General features: G+C 34.2%; 2 protein-coding genes across 3 annotated transcripts; both read left to right on the top strand.

Annotated features, from left to right (window-relative positions):
• Nucleotides 1-179: 179 nt before the first annotated feature.
• Nucleotides 180-3,301, top strand: jagn1b (jagunal homolog 1b). 2 transcript variants are annotated; one of them, XM_058761511.1, is made up of 3 exons: nt 180-318; nt 1,774-1,885; nt 2,274-3,301. In XM_058761511.1, exons 2-3 carry the CDS (start codon nt 1,797-1,799, stop codon nt 2,734-2,736), a joined length of 552 nt encoding a protein of 183 aa, XP_058617494.1. In that variant the 5' UTR covers nt 180-318; nt 1,774-1,796; the 3' UTR covers nt 2,737-3,301. The 2 variants fall into 2 exon arrangements, with proteins under 2 accessions (XP_058617494.1, XP_058617493.1); XM_058761510.1 differs by lacking the exon at nt 180-318 and adding an exon at nt 1,018-1,356.
• Nucleotides 3,302-10,015: 6,714 nt separating this feature from the next.
• On the top strand, nt 10,016-21,393 carry LOC131530763 (adhesion G-protein coupled receptor G7-like). The gene is made up of 15 exons (XM_058761200.1): nt 10,016-10,358; nt 10,476-10,580; nt 10,889-11,004; nt 11,503-11,640; nt 11,751-11,842; nt 14,229-14,365; nt 14,452-14,580; nt 14,667-14,827; nt 16,474-16,623; nt 17,363-17,475; nt 19,130-19,458; nt 19,875-19,956; nt 20,308-20,466; nt 20,711-20,870; nt 21,043-21,393. The coding sequence occupies exons 3-15, from the start codon at nt 10,900-10,902 to the stop codon at nt 21,139-21,141; spliced, it is 1,854 nt and encodes a 617-aa protein (XP_058617183.1). The 5' UTR covers nt 10,016-10,358; nt 10,476-10,580; nt 10,889-10,899; the 3' UTR covers nt 21,142-21,393.
• The last annotated feature ends 199 nt before the right edge of the window (nt 21,394-21,592 follow it).

Raw genomic sequence — 21,592 nt, 5'->3', positions numbered from 1 at the left:
TATGGAATTTTGGATGTTTTACACTTAGCCAGACACTGAGCTGCTGCTTTTAAATAGTGTGTAATTTCTGGAAACCACTGCAATGCCAAATGATTAATAATGATTTAAAAATGATTTAATTAACATAATGCATAATTTAATAACCAAGTATGTTCATCCGTTACGATGCAACTCTTTTCCAAATCATTGTTCCCACTCCGCGCCAGTGAGGGCGATATTGCATTATGTCCAGGCGAATGCACATGTAGAAGAAGAGCTACTTTTGCTCACGTTTCTACTGTGTGTGTTAAGTTGCTTGCTGGTTTATGGTGAAATAAGGTAGGTATAAAGTATGGATGTTCATAAGTATGATATATAATGATGCGCGTCTTCTTATTTGTAACACCGATTATGACTGTGAATGAACGTGTATTGTGTCTCGTAGAAATCATATAGTTACTATACTGGTAGGAAGCGTCAGCAAAAGCCGTGGAAGTTGGATTGAGTGGCTATTGTGATCTGAAAATTAATTGCATTAGAATAAAAATATTGTCAATAATTATTTGTTAACTAATTATTAACTAAAAACTAAAAGTTAAATCGTGCTAGGGATGGGTGAATATAGTATCAACCTGCTGTTTTACAGTTCAGTACAAGGTCGTGAACAAACAAAAACTACAGTGAAGTTTAACATTTATATATAAAAAAAAAAAAAAAACTTTTGTACTTAACTAAAATAGTATAAACAGTAGGCAACTTCGATTGCGGAAATGGCGGCTTTACAGTTTTGCTTGGTATAGTTTGGATGAAGTCAGTATTTTAGACAGAATGGAGAGTATTTACGGAAGCTTATAAGATTGTTCGACATTATTTGCATGCTTTGTCATTACACGCTATTGAGATGTATTAATTTGTGCAACTTGGTCAAAAGCAACAAATATTGCAAAGTATCACTGTGGAAATAGTTTGCAATATAATCTGTGGTGAATGGCTTTTACATTTTTTTTTTTTTTTTTTTTTTTATCTAAATACGTTTATCTACATTCCATGTCTTTTCTCGTAGAACACAAATGGGATTTTTGAATGATACACGGTCCATTCACTTTCATTATGGAAAATGCAATTAAAAAAGATTGGTGACTGAGCCTGTCAACCTCCAGCATTTTGCCATTTGTGTTCCTCGGAAAAAAGCAGTTTTTTTGAACAACAGAGAGTCATTTGTGGCGTATTTTTCGTTTTAGGATAACTCTTCTGCTTTCAAAATTGTTAATATGGCCAGTAAGATTGCAGGTAAACATAGTATGATAAAACTATGTGAATTTCGAGCTGTGAGGAAAAGCCATGCAATTCTTCGGGATGCATCACAGCCTCTTTATGGTGAATATGAGTTATTACCATCTGGTCGAAGGTACAGGGTATCTTTACGGACTGCCCGTGCACAGAGATATTTTATATCCTCCAGTATAGCTCTGTTAAAATTTATTTTTTGTGATATCACAGTTTTACATCTATGGCAGTGACTCTGTTGTTGTGAAAGGGATGTTGTTTGATGCGGGTGCTATTCATTTGTATTTTGTAATCTGTTGATGTTTTGTTTATCATTTTTGTTGATCACTGAGGAGTTGCCACAGATACAAAAATAATTTCCGACAGGATAATAAACTTAAAAAACGTAATTAACGTATGCGATAATTTGTATACTAAACTGTTAAACCATAACGCGAGTGTAGGCTACCGTTTGCCTCATAAATTTATACAGTGAGGTAATTTACCTCAGGTTTACTTTTACCTCAGGTTTTCGACGTTGGAGGGTTGCCATGGCATCACGATCAGGACCGCGAGCTACAGGAACAGACGGAAGTGACTATCAGCACCGCGAGCGCGTGGCATCACACTATCAGATGAGGTATGTGTGTTGATGTCAATGTTGTAAAAATGAGATTCGTAATATTTGTGTCTTGTATTTACAGTGTCCCTTGAGCAACATTGCTTATTTCGGTTGTACAGTACTTAAACTTTAAATAATAAAAACGAATACAAAGAAAATCCAGTTTTTCATTTTCGAAATGAAAATAATGCACTTGCAGTACAAACCCAAGTAGTGAAATGCTTTAAAATAAATGAAAAATAAAAATCAATGATAATTGACAGTATGATCTTTCAAGTATGCACAGTATGATCACATGTTATCTACTAAGACAGGATGGGGTATACATGGGGAACAACCCCCTAAAAATACTTTAAAAACGCAGTAACTCTGATCCTGTTGAACTGACCCTTCTCAATCCCCTCAGTGTGGCCCTGAAGTCTGAGATCAAGAAGCTGAACATCGCTCATGCAGTGGTCTGGTTGCTTGTAGCAGCACAGGTGGTGGTCAGTCAGCTGAGCTTGGTATCCCATAAAGTGGTGGCCTCTCCGTACCAATGGGAATACCCGTATCTTCTGAGCATCATACCTACAGTCTTCAGCTTCATGGCTATGCCAAAAAACAACATCAGTTACCTGGTCATCTCAATGATCAGCGCTGGGCTTTTTTGTGTCGGTCCTATTCTTTATGGAGGGATGGAGATGTTCCCTGTGGCTCAGCAGCTTTATCGACACGGCAAAGCTTATAGGTTCATCTTTGGTTTTTCTGCTGTCTCTATAATGTACTTAGTTTTGATTATTTCACTTCAAGTGCATGGCTGGCAGATCTACTATAGCAAAAAGCTGCTGGATGCCTGGTTCACCAGCACACAAGATAAAAAGAAGAAATAAGAGACTTCTGGAGAATAATAGTTTGTCAGATGCTTATTTGTCTTTATTTTCTCTTCCTGAGGGCTCTTCGATCACATGTTTTTATGATTACCTGACTAAGTAATTTGAGCCTAAGAGGAGATCAGATTCGTTAAAGGATGTTCGGTGTCAATCATCTCATCCACTGGCTCTCGGCCCAGATCAAGACGTCACTGATCTCCTTTTCTGCTTAGGTTTGAACTGCGGGCTTTTTAATCTCTCTCTGTTTCCACCACAATACAACATGCTGTTTAACACCTCAAGTTGTATTCATATGGGATTCATTGGGATCTAGGCACATCTGGGAAATGTAACGATGTGTGAAGAGCCACAGCAAAAGTCCATTTACTAAAACAGTGTGTGTCAGATATTCTGCTCTTTTTCACTAATCAGCTTTCAATAAAATTATCAGAAATTATTTTTTGTCAGTTTTGAATAAACGGACTGAAATCAACATGCTTTTGTTTGAGGTTGTAATAATATGTAACAAATCTAAACAACAAAAATAATTTTTAAGTAATAAGAATAAAAAAGTAAATTAATATGTTGTAACATTGTAGTTTGTGAGATTCTAGATGGCTGTTGAAATTACACAGTTATTTATAGATGGTAACTTTGTATTTGCTTTGGATTTGTTCTCTGGTTTGGCTTAATATAAAGATTGAGAAAAAAAAAAAAAAAGTTAATACATATGAGCATTACAGTTTTTTAAGCTTGTAATAATGCCCCTCCTTTTTTCTTTCTCTGAATCAAACAACCAAGGGTATTGTTTTACAGAAATGCTCAGCAGATAATTAACTAAGGTTGGTGAGTTGCTTAAAGCAAAAGCTCACCCAAAAAAAGAGTTTCTTCTGTTGAACACAAAAGAAGAAAATCTGAAGAATGTTGGTAACCAAACAGTTGATGGTAGCCATTGACTCCCATAGTATGGGGGGAAAATTGTATGGAAGTCAGTGGTTACCGGCAACTGTTAGGTTACCACAATTCTTCCAAATATATTATTTTGTGTTCAACAAAAGAAAGAAATTCATACAGGTTTGAAACAACATGAGGGTGAAGTAAATGATGACAACAATCTTATAAAAAGTCATAATCTGTAACTGTATAGATGTTGTCAGTTATTTAGCAGAATCATTAAGACACTTCTTAACATTCTAGTGTACTCATTTCAAGAAAATAATACTAAGAAGAAACTCATAAAAATGTGAGTTTGAGATATTAAAACTGTATTACACAGTAGTTCAAAACTGTTTAGGTCTCGCCAGTAGACAAGTGCCCAGTACACAAGTAGCCAACAAGGTAGCAGAGTATATGTGGAGGTTTCTTGGTAAGTGCATATCCTCCATACTCTAATGGATGCACGGGTTCCAAAGCTTTATTAGCTTACACAGATTTACGTGTTTAACCTTTGCACCTTGTTCAGCTTTATTCCGCTCCTATAGAAGTTCTTGTGCAACACGTTTCTATTCTCATTCCAAAAACACTGTCAGTAATAATCTCACAGTGTGTTTTTAACGTTAAACCATCATCACCATATGATGTTGGTAGCATCCAGTGTATATCAATGTTAATGGCCAAGTTACAAAAAAATATATATATATATATAAAAAAGAGAGAGAGATGGAAATTCTTGTCTCGCTTTCTGAATGTGCACGTACTGGAAACAGGTGTCCAACACATGCACAGCTACATATAGGCTACTAAATATTAATATACTATAAAGGCAGAAGTGTTTCTATAATGGTTTTCATAATGGTTTTCTGCTTTTTGGAATTTTGGCCATTTGTTTGCGTTACCAGTGTAGAGCTGCGCCGTTAATTTGCCTGTTGTTCAATGGTGTAATGCGTGAAATGCGTGAATGACAGCGATTTGCATCTAATAAAAGGCTCACTTTGAATAACAAAATAAAATTGACAAAAAAAAGTAATTTATCTTTAAACTTGTGACACCGCCAATCTTTTACACAATGCAGTGTTTATTTGGACTTGAAGTATTTTCTTTTATTATTATTAAAGGGATAACACCCCAAAATGAAAATCATTTACTCACTCTCTTGCCATCCCCAGATGTAGACTGACCTTAGGATGATGGTGTTTTTCTTCTAAATAAATATAGTAATTCATATCTGGAATGGCATGAGTTTGAGTAAATTATTTTAATTTTGGGGTGGACTATCCATTTAAAATAGCCTATTTCATAATTACGATTACACTTTTATTTAGACTAGTTACTAAAGCCTACCCAGGTGAAAAACAAGTACACTTCCATAATGTACTAAAGTGCTCTATTTTCGCACACTAATTTTGTACTTAATATACTAAAAATTATCCTTTAGTACTTCTTAAAGTCAACTTAAGATCATCTAAGTGTACTCAACTGTGCTATTTTGACTAAAATACGCTTTTAACATACTATCTTTGTATTTAAAAAATGTATTTAGCTACCACTAAATACCACTACTTGAGTGTACTAGTGAATGAAAGATGGGTTCAAGTGTACTACAAGTGGTGACTAAATAAATTTTTTTAAATACAAAGTATGTTAAAAGTGCATTTTAGTTCATATTCATGGTGTCTCAAAATAGCACAGTTGAGTACGCTTAGATGATCTTAAATTGACCTTAAGAAGTACTAAAGGATCATTTTTAGTATATTAAGTACAAAATTAGTGTGTGAAAATAGAGCACTTTAAGTACATTATGGAAATGTACTTGTTTTTCACCTGCAGATGTGTATTTGTCAGGTCTGCCCAGTAGGGAAATTATATGACCTGCCTGACCCATCATGTTTCTTTTCATTTTTGGTTTTTGCAAAACATTGTGCATTACCGTGTCCATAGCTCTTTTTCCCCTTGAAAATGCAAATATCATGTCAAACTCAACATCTGAGACCATACATAAGTCATAAGCAGACATTTCTGAGAACCAGATCTGGATCATTAATGGGATGATGATGGATCGCTTCATGCTGCTGCTCATATTTCTTTCAGGTAAGAGATTATTACAGATTAACCTTCAGAAAAATAGATGTAGGGCAGGTGTTTTTTTTTTATTTTTATTTTTTTTTAAATCTATACTTTTATACAGTTCCAGTGACCCCCCCCCCCCCCCCCCACATCCAGACCTTCATAAATCTCTTAACACTACAACGAAAATCTCTCTCTCTTCTCTCTCTCTCTATTTATTTGAATTCATTATTTTATTAATTACTAATACATTAAATTAGTGCTGTCAATCGATTAAAAAAAATTGATTGTGATTAATTGCACTTAATCCCACCTAACATTAAAGTTATAAAATATAGTTTTATATTTTGATAATTTCATTCAATCTTCAAATAAATGTACAAACACAAATACAGTATATTTGTAATATTTGTTTAATGGAATTTTTTTAATGACTGAAGTCTAGTATCCCCCCTCCCTTCTTTTTTCCCTCTTTTTTGTTCTTTGATTAACAGACATCACAGCAGCTGGTTATTAGGTTATTTGCCTGCTATTACTTTAAGAGCAGCTGCTGATAAACGTGACCCAGATCTGACACACATCATATTTTCTCACAACTCTCTTTACCTTTTCTGACCCACTTCAGATCTTAAAGTCTCTGTTAATGAACTGACGAGTTGAATCGGGTGTGTAAGATGAGGGAGACAGTGCTGGGCTGCTCCAGGACAGTTTTGAAAACCATTTTAGAAACATGTTCTTAAATGTGAGCCATATATAACAAAAACTACATGCATGCACAGATTTAAGGCAGCTTTAATCGCTTTTTTGGTAACTTCATGACTTAACTGATGACCTTTGCATGCTCGTAGTTTCTTTTGCACTTTGATATGAAATGATAAAGGGCCCTACGGTGGCAGAAAGAGCTCAATGCACTGCAACTTCAGAAAGCACATGCAAATAGAAAAAGCACCAGTAAATTAAGAAAACATCTTCATCAGGTTGACAGCACGTGCTGCAAATACTCGCAACACAAACAAATACAAAAACAAGCTGCAAATGCTCACAACACAAACAAATAAAGAAACATGCTGCAAAAAAAAGAAACTTGCTGCAAATACTCACAACTCAAACAAAGAAATGCACTGCAAATAGTTACAACACAAACAAATGAAGAAAGCACTGCAAAAAAACAAAACAAAAAAAAAAACACTGCAAATACTCACAACAAAAACATATAAAGAAATGTGCTGCACAAACAGAAAGGTGCTGCAAATGTTCACAACACAAACAAATAAAGAAACGTGCAAGTAGCACAGACGACAACAAAATTACCCCAACAAAATGAAAATTAACCCTTTTTTTTTTTTTTTGGGTGTATTGATTACCATTTGTATAACCACAGTTGTACACATATCATGGTTAAGCTATGGTTAGTGTAGTAAATCCATGGCTAATTTGTCCATGGTTACGGTTTAATAGTAACCATTTTTTGTTTTTATTTATTTTTTATATAATAAATGTATTTATTAATTTATTTATTTTAATAGTAAAACCATAGGCTATGGGTATTTTTGTAAGGGAAGTGGTAGTATGTTAGCCAGCTTTCACAGTAGTATTTCCTCAACGCATTTAGGCTAAAAATATCCAAAGAAAAAAAAAAAAGACTAAGGAATCTTATGATCAGGATGTTAAAATAAACAAAAATCTCAGCTTTCAGAGCAAACATTGATAAATATGTCCCAGCCATGATTGTCACTTTGCGGTTCCCTTAAACATTTCTGTGGTCTGTGCCTATTTGCAGCGCGTTTCTTTATTTGGTTGTGTTGTAAGCATTTGCAGCGCGTGTGTTGTCAAATTGATGAAGGGGCCATTCCACCTAATGGGTGCCATTTCTTATAGGTACAAACATGCATAAAAATGAACTATAAAATACATTTTATTATGAAGCAAAGTGTCCTGCACATTAATCTAACTGCAAATTTAAAATATATCATTTAAAAATTATCTAAAACACTGAAAATATAGCATTTGTCCATGTCCCCAGTGTCTAACGCTACATTTTAACATGAAAAATAATGTTTAAAATCCTTCAGAAATCATTTTATTTAGCATTTTTGTGTACCTCCATATCCCATCTGTGCTTTAAATACATTTATTTCAAATTTTAGTCGTGTCCCCAGGTTTTCACTCAGTCCTGTTACCCTAACACATTCCCCCCTCTAAAAAAACTGAGAAAATTCCACAAGACACATTTTCAACATAATATTGCAACATCTGGATCTTCTGAAATGACCGAAAGCATGTGGTCTCATTTTCTTTATATTTGATGATATTGTAACGGTGGCTGGGAGCGTAATTATAAATATGCCGTCCTGTTACCTAAATTATTTCTTAGAAGTTACTTGTTTATTTTAAAAATACAAATCTTTGGTGAATCACTATTTGCTGAGTATTCTCATAATATTAGCATGTACTCCATGTGGCTAGATTATATGCATTTGCTAATTTTATCCTAAAATCTCAATCCTGTTACTTTCAGTCCTGTTACTCATATACTCATATATCCTATACTTATATATAGAGTAAAAGTATCAGGAGTGAGTAGTGTCATCAGATTTATTAATGTAAATATTAGACTACATCCATAGATCCATAGATTTATCCTAGATAAATTTGAAAATGCATCTTTTTCTCAACGTTTTGGCCTTCGATCCACACTGAGACAATGCTTTTGCCCACAGAATACCTATGGTTGTTTCTGCATTGTTGTTTTATATTACATTCCTGCAAGTATGACAGAAAATGTACTTGAAATTTCTGTCCTGTGGCAATTATGTATTAGTCTCATATATGGAATGGCGTTTGAGTGTGAGCTGTGCTATTGGAAAACAATATCCACAGAAAAACTGAAAAGATATTATTTGTTAAGTTTATTATTTTTAATATCAATTTTATTTTAATATTGATTTTTTTTTTTTTTTTTGTTATTTATATCTTATTTTAATCAACCGTCCTCTACCCCTAAACATAACCCTAACAAAAACCTCTGCAGACCACTAGATTTAAATCTCATTATATCGGTTTTGGTAACAGGACTGAGAAAAATGTGTATTTTTTATTTTTATTTTTCTAGTGTAAAGGATGTTTTAGAATCTACAGTCTTAGAAATGTATGGGTTTTATTGATATTTTTGGTTCATTGAAGAACCTTCAACATCCATGGAATCTTTCCATTGCACAAAAGGTTCTTAAAAGGTTCTTTAGATTATTAAAATGTTCCTCACACTAAGAAAAAAAAAGTTATTTTAAGAACTGTTCACTTGAAGGTTCTTTGGGGAAAACAAAATAGCTCAAAAAAATCTTGGAACCTTTAATTTTAAGAGTATTCTTTATAGTGGAATCAAGTTTTTTAGATGCTCCTCATACTTAAAAAAGAGGTTATTTTATGAAAATCCCCTTTTGGAACTTTATTATTATTATTATTATTTTTTTTTCCAGTATAAAGGACCTTTGAAAAGGAAATATTTTATGGATGTTAAAGGATGTTAAACCATCAATACCAATAATAATAATACAAATAATAAAAAAAACAAAAAAAAAAAACTATTTCTAAGAGTGTAGCTGTTGGGACAGCACTTTTGTTATTTAAAGTGGTTAAAAAATAGCACTGATCTAAATGGAACTGTTTTCTTCTGTTTGACCAGCATTTATAAATGAGGGGCTACTACAAACAACATCTGACAATCTTTCCACTTGGACCGCTGCCACCTCCATTACCAACCCTATTACCACTGCAAATTCTACTACCACCCCTATTACCACTACCACCCCTATTACTACTGCCACCCCAATTACTACTACCACCCCAATTACTACCACCAATTACTACTACTAATTTATTATTACTACTACCAATTTAATTACCACTACCACTATTACTACTACCAATTTAATTACTACTACTAATTTTATTATTACTACCACCCCAATTACTACTACTACCACCAATTACTACTACTAATTTAATTACCACTACCACTATTACTACTACCCCTATTACTACTACCACCCCAATTACCACTACCACCAATTCTACTACTAATTTATTACTACTACTAATTTATTACTACTACCACCAATTACTACTACTAATTTAATTACCACTACCACCAATTCTACTACGACCCCTATTACTACTACCACCCCAATTACCACTACCACCAATTCTACTACGACCCCTATTACCACTACCACCCCTATTACTACTACCACCCCAATTACCACTACCACCAATTACTACTACCAATTCTACTACGACCCATTCTACTACGACCCCTATTACCACTACCACCCCTATTTCTACTACCAACCCAATTACCACTACCACCAATTCTACTACGACCCATTCTACTACGACCCCTATTACCACTACCACCCCTATTTCTACTACCAACCCAATTACCACTACCACCAATTCTACTACCACTCCTATTACTACTACCACCCCAGTTACCACTACCACCCCTATTATTACTACCAATTCTATTACCACCACAATTATCACTACTACCAATTCCACTACCACTAAATTAAGTGCTTCAACCACTTCGTCAACATCAAGTACCAGCCCTCACAAGCTTTTAACCACTTCTCAACCTACAGGTATGCATTACTGAAGAGTTCTCTTAAATTATAGCTTGTAATATAAGTAAAACCATTTTATGATTTGGTCAAGGATGACTTGCCGATATGACGGTTCCCAAAATGGTTTTGTTGCAGGTAATACCTGTTCAGAGGAAACACTCAACGGTTTGACCTTCCCACTCACTGAGATCGGTCAGATTAGTTATTCAACACAGCTTTGCCCTCCAGGAACAGCCAGTGGTATGTAGTATTGCAAATAAAACATTCATAAATACAAAAACATGATATATAAGCATTAATGGGAGGAACTAGATTGTAAAAAAAATATCTTGACAAACTATACAAAAAAAAAAAAAGAAGAAGAAAAAAAAAAGAATAATTTAATTAATTAATAAATTATAGTAATTTATGCATTAATTTATGTCAGAAGTACATATCTAAATATGCTAAACTGTAACTATTTGAGTTTGGGTATGTAATTTTTTTGGTTTGTGTTTCGTAAGTTAACATGTTTAACCAGTCTTGTGTGTCTTTTGTGTCTTTTGCAGCTGGTATTCCTATGGCCTCAGCTCAGTGTTTGTATTCAACACCTTTCCACACATTTGGTGGACTTAAACTTCTGGACTGTGGCTTAAACCTGGAGGTGTTCGAAAGCAAAGTCAACGTCTGTATTTACATCTTTGACATTTAAAAGGGGGCAATGGTTGACAATTTGAACAAATTCACATTCATTTTGAATGATAAAAGTTGATGCAAGTGTAATTTTAGTATCATTAGTTTTTATTAATATTTTGAATATTTAATGTTTTTATTATTCAATTTTCATTTTCACATTTAGCACTGTTAATTATTTTATGATGTTATCAATTTTTAATGTTAAAATTGCTGACCATTCTATACATTTCTTGCACAAAACTTTATTATTTGTATATTAATATTTTAAGTTCTTGGCAGTTTAATGGTGTAATTAAGAGTTTAATTACTGTCGGCAAATACATTTCCAAAAAACTGTCTGATGTAAAATGTATAATACTGTATATATCAACTGCATCCAGTTTACTGTAGTCATTATATAGTCAATGATTTGAACTCTGGCATTTTGAGTGCTTGTGACTAGACAACTGACTGGCACAATGGCTTTAGCTTTGATTGTTTTGTTTAGGGGACTCTGGAAGAGAATATTTACGTTGCCTACAGTGTCCAGATGCTCACGTCCAAACCCAAGCAGCTGACGTCCCACAACATCACCTCAGCTGCTACGACTGTCACTAATCTTCTGTCCGCCACCATGTTAAATGAGGTAAGAATGTACAGAAAACAAAATATGTTAGAATGTTTATCTGACAGTGTGAATAGACCAAACTCATTATGTAGAAATGTAATAATATTAATAATATATCTTTATTGCAGTCAGTTGCAGAGTCAATGGTGGCCACCATCAGTCAGCTCATGCACACTGTTAAAGACCAACACTCTGAAGACACTTATGTTGCTCTTGAGAGGTATTTACACTCCACACATACCTGTTCCACACAAACACAACACACATTATAATGTGTTATAATAACAAAACCACACATTTCTCTGTAAAGCAATTACAAGTAAATAAATAAATGTTTAATTATAAAACTTTTTTTTAAACAAATGTAAAAAGTTAATTTAATTATAGTGGCTAATTGAATTTAATGTTCAAATTACTCACCAAAGCTTTGGAAAAACTATAGTTACCATGGTAAAATGTATTTATTTTTTGTGCAAAACATTTTTTATTAAGATACAAATACGATTTTGTTTCTCCTTGTGAAAAAAATGTATATTAAATGTTATTATACAAAAAAAGTTACCAATAGTTACTTTGTTGTTGTTTTTTTTAGACAAAAAATACTGAGATGATTTATATATATACTTTGAAATGATAAAATTACAAATACACTTTGTAAACAATAGTTACCGTGATAAAATTCCTTTATTTTTGTGTAACGTTTTGTGTACAGTTTTTATTTATACAAAAAATACTTTGTGTGCTCATTGGGGAAAAATAAAATTTAAAATAAAATAAAATATTATTACACAGAAAATATTACTGAGTGCATTATTTATGTGTCCCTTTACAACATTTACATTTAGATATATTAATTACTCAACTAATTGCATTATATATATATATATATATATATATATATATACTTTATATTTGCATTATATATAGTGAGGAAAATAAGTATTTGAACACCCTGCTATTTTGCAAGTTCTCCCACTTAGAAATCATGGAGGGGTCTGAAATTGTCATCGTAGGTGCATGTCCACTGTGAGAGACATAATCTAAAAAAAAAATCCAGAAATCACAATGTATGATTTTTTAACTATTTATTTGTATGATACAGCTGCAAATAAGTATTTGAACACCTGAGAAAATCAATGTTAATATTTGGTACAGTAGCCTTTGTTTGCAATTACAGAGGTCAAACGTTTCCTGTAGTTTTTCACCAGGTTTGCACACACTGCAGGAGGGATTTTGGCCCACTCCTCCACACAGATCTTCTCTAGATCAGTCAGGTTTCTGGCCTGTCGCTGAGAAACACGGAGTTTGAGCTCCTCCAAAGATTCTCTATTGGGTTTAGGTCTGGAGACTGGCTAGGCCACGCCAGAACCTTGATATGCTTCTTACAGAGCCACTCCTTGGTTATCCTGGCTGTGTGCTTGGTCATTGTCATGTTGGAAGACCCAGCCTCGACCCATCTTCAATGCTCTAACTGAGGGAAGGAGGTTGTTCCCCAAAATCTCGCAATACATGGCCCCGGTCATCCTCTCCTTAATACAGTGCAGTCGCCCTGTCCCATGTGCAGAAAAACACCCCAAAGATGATGCTACCACCCCATGCTTCACAGTAGGGATGGTGTTCTTGGGATGGTACTCATCATTCTTCTTCCTCCAAACACGTTTAGTGGAATTATGACCAAAAGTTATATTTTGGTCTCATCTGACCACATGACTTTCTCCCATGACTCCTCTGGATCATCCGAATGGTCATTGGCAAACTTAAGTCGGGCCTGGACATGTGCTGGTTTAAGCAGGGGAACCTTCCGTGCCATGCATGATTTCAAACCATGACGTCTTAGTGTATTACCAACAGTAACCTTGGAAACGGTGGTCCCAGCTCTTTTCAGGTCATTGACCAGCTCCTCCCGTGTAGTTCTGGGCTGATTTCTCACCTTTCTTAGGATCATTGAGACCCCACGAGGTGAGATCTTGCATGGAGCCCCAGTCCGAGGGAGATTGACAGTCATGTTTAGCTTCTTCCATTTTCTAATGATTGCTCCAACAGTGGACCTTTTTTCACCAAGCTGCTTGGAAATTTCCCCGTAGCCCTTTCCAGCCTTGTGGAGGTGTACAATTTTGTCTCTTTGGACAGCTCTTTGGTCTTGGCCATGTTAGTAGTTGGATTCTTACTGATTGTATGGAGTGGACAGGTGTCTTTATGCAGCTAATGACCTCAAACAGGTGCATCTAATTTAGGATAATAAATGGAGTGGAGGTGGACATTTTAAAGGCGGACTAACAGGTCTTTGAGGGTCAGAATTCTAGCTGATAGACAGGTGTTCAAATACTTATTTGCAGCTGTATCATACAAATAAATAGTTAAAAAATCATACATTGTGATTTCTGGATTTTTTTTTTTAGATTATGTCTCTCACAGTGGACATGCACCTACGATGACAATTTCAGACCCCTCCATGATTTCTAAGTGGGAGAACTTGCAAAATAGCAGGGTGTTCAAATACTTATTTTCCTCACTGTATATAATTATTATTACTATCATTATCATTATTATTATGATCATCGTTAGGATGGATATGTTTAACTATTGCATGTGTATTATTTCTGCAGTCTTACAAAGACTTTGGAGGGTTTTGCTTTGAACATGAGTAACATTAACTGTAGTGTACTGGTGCAACCAAACCTAGCGGTGCAAAGCATCAGGTTGTCCAAATGGACCCCACAAGTGCAGTTCTACGCTGTAACAGGTCAGTACCAAAACCTCATATAAGGCTTCAAGTGTAATTATTATACATTTCTACTTCTTTAACTAAACTAAGCTGCATTTCACTAGGACTGTCAGAAAATTCCCCCGAAAGAATCGGTTTGGTTGCAAATGATGCTGATATGGCATTTTCTTCAGGACGTCCCATTGATCTCCTGTTAGATATCAAACTGCAGAATGATTCCCAGAAAGACTGGGGTACCATTTATGTTTCTGATCTCATTTTGAGGTACATAATTAATAGTCAAATTTTTGAATAACTTATTCCTTCTCTTTTCCCATAGGGAACAGAAATCCCAGTATTGGAGTGGTGCTTTATGAAAATGATCGTTTTTTCAACTCAAAACAATTTAAAAGTGAACTCGATACCAAGAGAAGGGTGGTGTCTGCCAGCCTCACAGACAAAAGCTTGCTTGATAACGTGGAGTTCACCATCAGGCCCAAGGTAAATGATCATCTCGTAATGATTACATAACATACAGCAGTTTATGAATCACTTGTGTTATTAGTCAATAAAACACCTACATATGAATTAACGTACAGTCAGTCGTTACCACAAAATAACTGGCCAAATAAATATACTGTAAATAAATAAACAAATATCAGAAAAACAGAAAAATGAATTATATGTAATTTATTTATTCATATATTTATTTTTCATATATAGTTTTCTGAATATTTTAATAAATTAATATATAATAATTAAAAACAATTCTACACACATGTATTTAAAATCATAATTGTAATAAATTAATATTTAGGATACAATAAATGAGGAATAAAACAAGCGGAGTATCTATTTACACTTAGTGCAAATAGCTCGCCTTGTTGGCAGAGGCTATTTACACTAACTCTGCCCACCAACGTGTGATAGTCAACATTATAAAAAACGGCTATGAATCAGCAGCTCCAGTGGCACAGATGGTGAAGCACGTGCCGTGGTCTTTTTGACACGATCAACCAGAGAACCTGCCTTTTGCCAAACTTTTTTCCCCTCCCTTTTCAAATCTCATATCACATCGTAAAGGCATTTATTTTTAATAAAAATTAAGGAAATAACCAAAAAGTTGAAAGTATCGGGAAGTGTTAGGATAGGTGTAGGAGGGCTTTATTGTACCAATAAGGTAGCATATCGCTAAAAATACTGCTATCTTCACTTAGTGTAAATAGAATCCATTGCTATTTGCACTTAGTGTAAATAGCATCTAATTGACTAACAGAATCTAACTGTGCCTAAAACAAGTTAATTATAATTTACAATTTTGTGTATTTTTGTATTCATATATGTAAGGGATAATCAACGGCTAGCCGTGCATTAAACGATTTTAATGCACGACGTGGAGGCAAAGAACCGACCGACGCGAACGGATAATCCGTTGATTATCCCGCTTATTCCATGGTCATTTGCCAAGTAATAGACAAGTTAAAACTTGATGATGTTATGGTTCTCTGTAAAAAATCGAACTGTACCGTTCTCCAACCACGGTTTGGCACGTGCAAGAAGATCTGCGCACTCATCTGAAGCGCGCAAACCTACGTCTCGTTTTTAAGTCTTGTCTTTGAATGGACAAATTCACACAAAAATGATGTCAAGATGCCTATTTTGGTAAGTATTCTAGGAGACATAGTCGGTTGAATGTACAGTATCAGTGTACTGGATCTGTGCATTGTCTTAAAGTGACAGCACTTTTTTTTTTTTATTGTTAATCAAACTACAAAAAACAAACACTCACTGCTCTTTATTGAATAGCTTTTGTAAATTTAATAACGATTAATCTTCAATTTATGCAGTCAAATATACAATGATATTTACCATTTGATTACTTTATTCAGTTTCTGTACCTAAAAACTAATGTTAGACCTACCTAAAAGCACTGTTTATTTTATTTGTATCTTTGCTCTATTGTATTTATTTGTGTTGTTGCTTGTAGTTAGATTATTTGTTCTTATTTTCTTTATTTTTATTTGACAGTATAGTACTTTTCCCCTAAACATAGCACATTTCGAACTGTACCGAAACTGTGATATAATATGTATAAATAACATACATGGATATACACACACCTATACATGGTGTCTTTATGTTTTCAGAATATATCCGGCTCGACTTCTTATGACTTTGCATGTGTGTTTTGGGACTATGCTCATAGAGACTGGAGAACAGAGGGTTGCGTCAAAATACACGATCCCAATGGAGTGCAATGTAAATGTAACCACACCACCAACTTTGCAGTTCTTGTGGTTAGTTTCACATACATGTTTGAAACAAACTACTTTAAAAGCTAGTGAGCTGTCTAGATAGACATGGGACATTATTTCCTATCCACCTTATTTTTCCCGTAAGAGCAGGCACATCCATTTGTAAATTTAATGTGTCTGGCTTCCGGTGTCATTCGCTTCCAGCTATTTTTTTCAAACTGGTCTTACCATATTATTTTAATCTATTATTTTAAAGGGATAGTTCACCCAAAAATGAAAATTATAGCATTAATTACTCAGCCTCATGTCGTTCCAAACCTGTAAGACCTCCGTTCATCTTCAGAAAACAAGTTAAGATATTTTTGATGAAATCTGAGAGCTTTCTGACACTCCCACAATCAAGGCACAGAAAGGTAGTAAGGACATCGTTAAAATGGTCCATATGATATCAAAAATATTTTGATTTGTGTTCCGAAGATGAACGAAGGTCTCACGGGTTTGGAACAACATGAGGGTGAGTAATTAATGATATCATTTTAATTTTTGGGTGAACTATCCCTTTAATTATGAACACACTTTGTTATTCTTCTCGTTATTTCCTTACACTTAAAGAGCAAAGGAGACACAACTCGTAACTGATTTCAAGAGAATCTGCCACTAAATTAACTCCATTTGTTATGTTAGCTTACCTGGTAGTTAGTAAAAATACAGCGCACTTTAATCTTTGGTTAATCTTGGTCATCTACATATATTTATTATCAAGATTTCTCTTTCTTTGTAGAGCTTTAGAGCAGACTACACTTATTCTGAGGCTTTAAACTGGATCAGCATTGTGGGATGCAGTCTGTCTATTGTGGGTTTGGTCCTCACTGCAGTTTATCAAATTAAGACCAGGTAAAAGCACTGAATATATTTAAGAATAAATGGATATTAAAGGGAGAGTTCACCCTCAGTTGCTGGTCCCCATTTTCCATAGTATGGAAAAAAGAAAAGAAAAACAAAACAAACACTATGCAAGTCAGTGGGGACCAACTGAAGGTGAACTATCCCTTTATTATACTGTACTGTATCAGGGTAAAATAATACTATGTCATTATACAGTTTACTTTGATTTCAAACTACTGAATGAACCATATTCATATATTGCAAAATTTAGGTAGGATGCAAGTTACATAATCAGATTACTTTTTTTAAGTAACTAGTAAAGTAACGCATTACTTTTTTTTAATTTAGAAGGAACTTCCGTCTTCAAAGAATACCATGGTGTTACCATGCTACACTGAGCAAAATAAGCATTTCTTAATCAGTACTTTTTGCCTTATTTTCCAGTAAAAATATTGAAACATTCTCAATCACGGTAAATGTATTTAGAAACAAAATTTCTTTAAACAGAATATATATTGATATGTTAAGCATATTTTCCCATACATTTACATTTTACATTTAGTCATTTTGCAGACGCTTTTATCCAAAGCGACTTACAATTTGGGGAATACATAAAGCGATTCATCTTGAAGAGGCAATCAGACAGACGAAGTGCTTGCAACACCAAGTCTCAGACATTGTTTAAATAAGTACTAGCTAGCAAGGGAAGGAATTTTTTTTTTTTTTTTTATGTGTAGGTTGAAGTCAAGTAGTGTCGAAAGAGATGAGTTTTCAGCTGTTGCTTGAAGATTGACAGGGATCCAGTACTCCGAATATGGGTGGGAAGATCATTCCACCAGCCAGGAATGGTGACCGAGAATGTTCTGGAGAGTGATTTTGAGCCTCTTTGTGATGGTACCACGAGGCGTCGCTCACTAGCAGATCTCAGACTTCTGGAGGGGATGTAGATTCTTAATAGTGAGTGCATGTAGGCGGGTGCTGAGCCTGTGGTTGTTCTGTAAGCAAGCATCAGTGTCTTGAACTTGATGCGAGCTGCGATTGGTAGCCAATGCAATGAGATAAAGAGAGACATTTATATTTTTAAGCATAATTGTAGCAATTTGTATAGTGATGTGTGCTGAAAAACACATTTTGCCAATAGTGTAAAAAATTAATGAATAAAATTCAAATACATTCTATATTCTAGTCATTTTATTTTATTTTTAGGGGTATCCAATATATTGGGACCGTATCTATACTGGATAATTGAACATTCATTTTTTTTAAATATTATTTTACAACACTGTTAAATGTAATCTTCAGCAAATCAATGAATGTTAATTTTTCATACTATACAATATAATATTGTGATGCTTAAATTTACTGTTATGAAAATTATTTAACTTTTTAGTGTTTTATTTTTCTGGTTTTATTAACCAGAAAAAGAAAATAATTATCAAGCATACTGGCCATAATTTATAGTCGGTGCATCTGTATATTTTTACTGGAAAACAAGATAAAATACAGATTTTTTTATTTTTTTGCAACATTTCTTGGAAGATCATGTATTTCTATTGTATAATGTCGATTCAAACTAATGATAATTCCATAGAACTGGTTTGCGGAACAGGCACAATTTAAGTGAATTGATTTTAAGGTTAATCCTCTTGATTTATTTTTTTAGGAAACAGAGAGGAGCTAACTCTACCATGCTCTTGGTGAACATCTGTTTGTGCATGACCACCTACTACCTGCTCTTCATTTTTGGGATCAACAACCCTGTCCAGAGCTCAAAGACATCTGTTTCAGAGCAGAACGTTATTCCTTCTTCAGATGTGCAGGAGAAGATCGATCAGGGTCCTTGTACGGCAATCACGGCCCTGCTGCAGTACTTCCTGCTGTCCACGTTCGCCTGGAACATCCTGTATGCGGCTCATGTGTTTTTCCTCATTAGAAACGCCCTCAACGGTCCGCCCCGAGCTTTCCGCACCATCGCCATGACCGTCGGCTGGGGTACATTTAAACACACGGATATTAGTCATGATTTGATTCTGTTTGTATAACTTGTAAATAAAGAATATATGGTATTTTATATTTAATAATAAAATTCTGACTGACACTGATGTCATGTTATAGTATGTCAATATTAAAAATCTATGCTATTTAGTTAATATATTAATATAACAGTAAATAAATGATCATTTTAAATGCTATATGTGAATTTAGGCTTCACAACATTATATCATGTACTTCAGTATGGAAAAGGATATTCTTTTTGAGATTTGCTAAAGATGACATTTTACTGTTATTCATTTATTGTTATTATTAAAGATGAAAAGCCTAATCCTAAAATAAAAAATTAGAAATGAGCATGAGGATGATAATTTCATTTATAACAATCTTTCTGATAAATCATATAATATGTCTAGGTCTGCCTGCTGTTATTGTCGGCATCTCGCTGTCCGCCACCTACAGCTTTAGGGACCCTTTAGGATATCGACAAGAGGAGTTGTAAGTGAAAAATTGCTTTTATCATTTTATCCACCTTATATTTCTCCACATCAGAAAGCTATTTCCTGTGAATGTGCGAGACTGAAATAACTAGAAGAAAAACGTTCAGTAAATGGTAAAACTACTTACACTACAAACCATAGTGTTTATAATTACAAAAATAATTTGATAACATTTCAGTCTGTTGCATATAAAGGGCTGTTATCATACTTTTAAACTGTTTTTGACACATTCAAGTTTTGCACATTCAAGTTTAAAATACCCCAGATGAAAATGTAACACAACATTGGTCATGTAGAACATTACTTACGCATTCCGCTGTATTTCACGTTCCTCTGTTTATTGTTGTAGTTGTTGGTTGGCGTCTCTGGACAAGGCGGGAAGGTTTGATCCGAAGCGGCCGATGTTGTGGGGTTTCTTGCTCCCTCTAGCGGTCATGTTGATTTTTAACACATCTTTGCTTGTCTACTTCTCTCAAACCATCTGCTGTGCGAATCCCAACCTCAAGAGGTACATAAGTAAACAGTGAAAACCTTAAAACAAGCATAAGGTTAATGAAAATTTAATTGCATGCTGTTAATAATATTTCTTTATACAACATAATCAGTTTTGGTTTTAAAATAGTGGGAATTCTTTCATGTAACCAGCCTATTTGAGGTGTAAATCTCTGATGTTTCATGGCAAACAAAATATTTGCAATTCCGTAATAGTTATTATTTTCTATATGATTTAAATGTTGATTTTGATTGTTTAGCTCAAGAGGGACACCTATGAAGAAGAAGATTTTGAGTAGTTTCTCTCTGGCTGTGGTGCTCGGTTTGTCCTGGGTCGTTGGTTACTTTGTGCTCATCACTCACGAGAAAACACTTTACATCGTTCTCAGTGTGGTCTTCTGTCTCTGCAACACCACACAGGTGCGTTATTACATTTATTATTATTATTGACAAACTGGCACTAAGGAGAGTAGGCTATTATATATTCAGAAAAGATTTTTGTTAGATTTATTCAAGCTGATTTTTTAAGATATTATGTATCTATGTCTAGCACTGATTGGTGACTGACCACTACATTTTCTCTCCTTCAAAGGGTGTTCAGATTTTCATTTTATTCACACTGCAGTCTTTTCTAAAGACAAGATCTCGATATAAACTGGATTCTAAGACTGAATCAAAGGGGGAGCCTTAAAAAATGGACACAAAAAGCAGAGGACAACAGACAAGATCATAGTCAATTCTTTTTATTACTATTATTTTATTTATTTATTTTATTTTAAATTACTGTATTTTTAGTGATAGAAAACCATTTGTCTGGTGACATTTATTTTAATTCAGTTTCATATCAAATGCATATTATACAAGTAAAGTTGATAGAACATTTCAGATATTATAATGCACAGTCCTTTAACATTTACTTTAGTCTTCAAATTGGACTTGCTTTGGGACAAATTATGTATTTAAATTTTCTTTCTAGTCATAAAAAATATTATCTGCAAATGTATGTGGTTTGTTTTATTTATTCTTTATTGCTTGCAAGGTTCAGCCAATGTTAAACTACAGTTAAAATTAAAATTTGTGAAGTGTATAAGATTGGTCTACTTGCATGCATTGTGTTTATGAGTAAAAGAGCCAATCCTTAA

The sequence above is a fragment of the Onychostoma macrolepis genome, chromosome 22 (assembly GCF_012432095.1).
Source record: "Onychostoma macrolepis isolate SWU-2019 chromosome 22, ASM1243209v1, whole genome shotgun sequence".
In the NCBI taxonomy this organism is placed as follows: Eukaryota; Metazoa; Chordata; class Actinopteri; order Cypriniformes; family Cyprinidae; genus Onychostoma; species Onychostoma macrolepis.
The sequence above is the reverse complement of the archived record's forward strand: the minus strand, read 5'-3'. Positions and strand labels throughout refer to the sequence as shown.

Excerpts from the sequence above, each read along its gene's own strand:
- jagn1b (XM_058761510.1), top strand. The coding sequence starts at position 1,251 with ATGGCCAGTAAGATTGCAGGTAAACATAGTATGATAAAACTATGTGAA. Across the intron at positions 1,357-1,773 it reads TGCATCACAGCCTCTTTATG|GTTTTCGACGTTGGAGGGTT; the intron begins GTGAATATGAGT and ends CTTTTACCTCAG. Across the intron at positions 1,886-2,273 it reads GCATCACACTATCAGATGAG|TGTGGCCCTGAAGTCTGAGA; the intron begins GTATGTGTGTTG and ends CAATCCCCTCAG.
- LOC131530763 (XM_058761200.1), top strand. The coding sequence starts at position 10,900 with ATGGCCTCAGCTCAGTGTTTGTATTCAACACCTTTCCACACATTTGGT. Across the intron at positions 11,843-14,228 it reads ACTTATGTTGCTCTTGAGAG|TCTTACAAAGACTTTGGAGG; the intron begins GTATTTACACTC and ends TTATTTCTGCAG. Across the intron at positions 17,476-19,129 it reads GTTTATCAAATTAAGACCAG|GAAACAGAGAGGAGCTAACT; the intron begins GTAAAAGCACTG and ends TTATTTTTTTAG.